Genomic DNA, 4,100 nt, shown 5'->3' on the forward strand with positions numbered 1-4,100 from the left:
ATCCTCTCCAAGATATGATATTACGTGCTGCAAACTGCCCTTCTCACACTATACCATTCACTCATTTATCCATACCTCACCTATGCTATTTGTGCTTTGGGATCAACTGCAGCAACACATCAAAAGCCAATAATAACCCAACAAAAAGCCGCAGTAAGAATAATCACTAAATCCCATCCCTGGCAACACACCCCCCCACTCCCTGTTCAGAACATCCACACTTACTACTGTGCAGTCTACATCTACAGGACCTTAAATTCCAATATTAACCTTAACCTAAAATGCTTTCTTGATAGTTGTGACAGGACCCACAAGCATAACACCAGACACAAACATCTCTATGACATTCCCCGTGTCCGACTAAACCTTTACAAAAATTCAATGTGTGTCAAAGGGCCTAAAATCTGGAACACACTACCTGAAAGCTCTAGAACTGCAGACACATTCATCACTTTCAAAACTACAGTTAGAAAACATCTTATCTCCCTGATACACCCCGTCAACTAATTACATGTAAACCACCTGGTGGTTCACACTTACACTTACTCACCCATTGACTATAAACACAGAAATATGAATCTTAATCTTAAAATAATGAATCCTAACTAGTCATAAGTTTGCCTATGATACTCCAATATAGACACTATGTATTGTGCCAAAACAAAAGCATTCACATTGCTAAAGTCACAAACTATAATGTAGTCATTTAGCCTTAATACCATAATCTGAAATAATTTAAGTTTAGAATTAATCTAAGTCTGCCCGAAATGCCTAGCCATGCTAGGTGTCCTAGCGGCCCCCTCTGTAATTAGTATTTTAAAACATGTAAACCACACAATATTCAAAATCTGTAAACCCTGCATTGTAATCCTTATAGAGAATAAACTTGATTGATTGACTGATCATTCACACATAATCACTGTCTTTGCAGAGGTGTGCAGATATGACAGTTCAGATGTCACTCCAGACAGCAAATGTCCCAAACCTCTCCTTCAAAGTGCAAGCATTGTACTTCCCATCTCGAGGACTCAAGTCCAGCTAACTGGTTTCCCTGAATCCCCACAAAATATTAACATGCTCACACTCCAACAGCTCATCAAGTATCAGAAACCATTCATCTCCATTCACTCCTATCTAACATACTCACACATGCCTGCTATATGTCCATGCCCCTTGCACACAAAACCTCTTTATCCCCTCCTTCCACTGCCTCCAACCTCCTCCTTGTTGCAGCATTTACAACCCATGCTTCACACCCATATAGGAGTGTTGGTACCACTATACTCTCATACATTCCCTTCTTAGAATATTTTTTTAAATACAGCACTAATTCCTGTTGTGAACATAGGAGAACATTAATAGAATATTAACATAGTTCAGTGAAATACTGCAAGAAACTTTTAGCACTGTATGGTACTGTCCATTACCTTAATAAACAACCATAATAATTCAGATTTCTTTATTTAAATAAAATTACTAACATGAATTAAGTAGTCTATGCTTGCAAAAGCATACCTGTAGTCAATGGCACAACAGTGAGACTGACTAAAGAGCCACTTGGGGCTGTCCCAACCCTGCAACCTAATAATAACACGGCACTGATGATAGCTTCTATTTTTTTTCATTATCCTGATTATTCCTTATAGATAGAAAAAAAAAGCAGTGTTCTCTGTTTCAGCTTATGACTTTTAATAAGACATGTTTCCCTTTTCCAGACAATGCATGTATGCAAAGGGTACATATCTTCATATTTAGAAGTACAGTGGATCCCCGCTTAACGATCACCTCCCAATGCGACCAATTATGTAAGTGTATTTATGTAAGTGCGTTTGTACGTGTATGTTTGGGGGTCTGAAATGGACTAATCTACTTCACAATATTCCTGATGGGAACAAATTCGGTCAGTACTGGCACCTGAACATACTTCTGGAATGAAAAAATATCGTTAACCGGGGGTCCACTGTACTGTACCTTATAGCTCATGAGGTAGTGTTCAACTCACAGCCAAAAAGACCCAGGCAGAATTCTGGAGAGGGCAAGACAGATGGGTAAGCCTCCTATCCTAACATGCTTACCCTCTTACCTAGCAGTACAGCAAATACAGTTACTAGGAATTAATCAACTGTTGTGGGTCGCATTCTGCACAAATGGCTTATAAAAAAGACCCCCATGGAAATAAGCTATACTGATTAGCTTTCTTGAATTAACTTGGTTATGGTTGAAATTAAACGGTTTTATTTTTAAATATTTGATGCTTCATAAGGCTTTATATTACAAATTATTCGTAACTTCTTAACTATAGTACTTGTAGTCACTTTGAAAATCTATGTTGAACGGATCTCAAGACAATAACGAGGTTCAAAATGTTAGTCACAAAAAGTTCCATTATGTGGATGCAAGAAAACTTTTCAAACAAACTCCTACAGTACAAGATATACACACCAAAAGGTATCTCTCTCAGCATATATATGCTGAAAGTTTACTTTAATCCCTATTTAAAGAATTAAAGTATTCTTGACTGGTGGTGAAAAATTACGTGCAGCCTTAGTGACACTTGTGCCATTAACAGGCTTTAAACCCCATTAACCAACAATAATTCTAAACAAACTGTCTTGAAACTGGCGACTATATATTTTGCCTTAATAATCATTATTATTATATTTATAAAACTGCTACACTTATGTTGGTCATTCAGCATTGCATGGTAAGGTGTTTATAATCATAATGAATATTACAAACTTTAGGCATTTAAAATAAGGTTGTGACAGCCCCGTGGTAGTGACAGCCCTACATTTCCTGACATATGAGGACAAAAATACTTAACCTTACCACTTAAGGCCAAGTGCATTCTTGTATCATAAAAATTTGAAAGGCAGGGTTGAAAAATGATATGATGTTCTGATGAGGGATGATAAACTTTAGAATACACTTAGTTTAACTGTCATGTGATGCTTTATGTAAATAGACCTTTCATGAACAGTAATTCCTCATTAAAAGTGATATCATTCACTTTCTGTTCATTAAGTCTGCTCACAGGCACCTTAGTACCTTAGTGCTGTATGAAGTATATTATACAGTTACAGTATTCACACTTCATTATTCTTCTGTACTTTAAAAAGGGAAATTATTATTTGTGCTAAATGTTTTATCTAGCACACTTGGTCATTATAAAATTGAAAGCATATATGTACTTCATATTTTAATTAATACTGTGTTATAGCTCAGTATGTTCAGATTTCTTTGTCCTTTCTTTCTCTAATGGGAAGGACCAGAAGGATGAGGGGAACCCTACAGCATCTCTCTCTCTCTTGGCAAAAGCTGAGAACGACGACACACAGTTGCCAATATAATGATTGGCACGAGCAAGAATGGCCAAATCCACGTGAGGCTCCGAAGGTTCTCGATGGTGTATACTCACCTGAAAAGTAATTAGTACAGTGGTGAACTCTCACAAGCAATTTCTGTAAATTAATAAGTGCCTATGATCCAATCAGCAAGAAAAATAAGTATGGTAAAGTGAAGATTAAAATTCTGGGATGAAATAAGTGAATGTGTTGGAAGAATTAAGAGACCCTACCTCCTCCCTTTAAGGAAGAGGGTGGTTAATTATTTAAGGTATTTACTAGCAGTTTGGTCTGTCAAAACAAAACACCATTTAAATGGTCTTACAAGTAACTGAATGAGTAACCATCTGGGCACAGCCTCACCTTAATTGAGGGCATCTTAATTAGCCATAAGTTTCATATACCAATTATTATTATTATTATTATTATTATTACAATCATGGATTATAATTTTATATATGGAAGAAGTGAATGTTTTCAGATATTTGGGAGTTGACGTATCAGCGGATGGATTTATGAAGGATGAGGTTAATCATAGAATTGATGAAGGAAAAAAGGCGAGTGGTGCATTGAGGTATATGTGGAGACAAAAAATGTTATCTATGGAGGCAAAGAAGGAATGTATGAAAGTATAGTAGTACCAACGCTGTTATATGGGTGTGAAGCTTGGGTTGTAAATGCTGCAGCGAGGAGGCGGTTGGAGGCAGTGGAGATGTCCTGTCTAAGGGATTAACTTCATCCTTCATAAATCCATCC

At 36.8% G+C, this 4,100-nt stretch overlaps 1 protein-coding gene across 1 annotated transcript in view; it reads right to left on the minus strand.

The window, feature by feature from the left end:
* Nucleotides 1-1,444: 1,444 nt before the first annotated feature.
* Nucleotides 1,445-4,100, minus strand: part of O-fut1 (O-fucosyltransferase 1) — a 61,526-nt gene continuing 58,870 nt past the window's right edge. The window contains exon 7 of the mRNA XM_053796402.2: nucleotides 1,445-3,418. Coding sequence (XP_053652377.1) covers nucleotides 3,215-3,418 — 204 coding nt within the window. The 3' untranslated portion in view covers nucleotides 1,445-3,214. The remainder of the gene's footprint in view (nucleotides 3,419-4,100) is intronic.

The sequence above is a fragment of the Cherax quadricarinatus genome, chromosome 83 (assembly GCF_038502225.1).
Source record: "Cherax quadricarinatus isolate ZL_2023a chromosome 83, ASM3850222v1, whole genome shotgun sequence".
NCBI lineage: Eukaryota > Metazoa > Arthropoda > Malacostraca > Decapoda > Parastacidae > Cherax > Cherax quadricarinatus.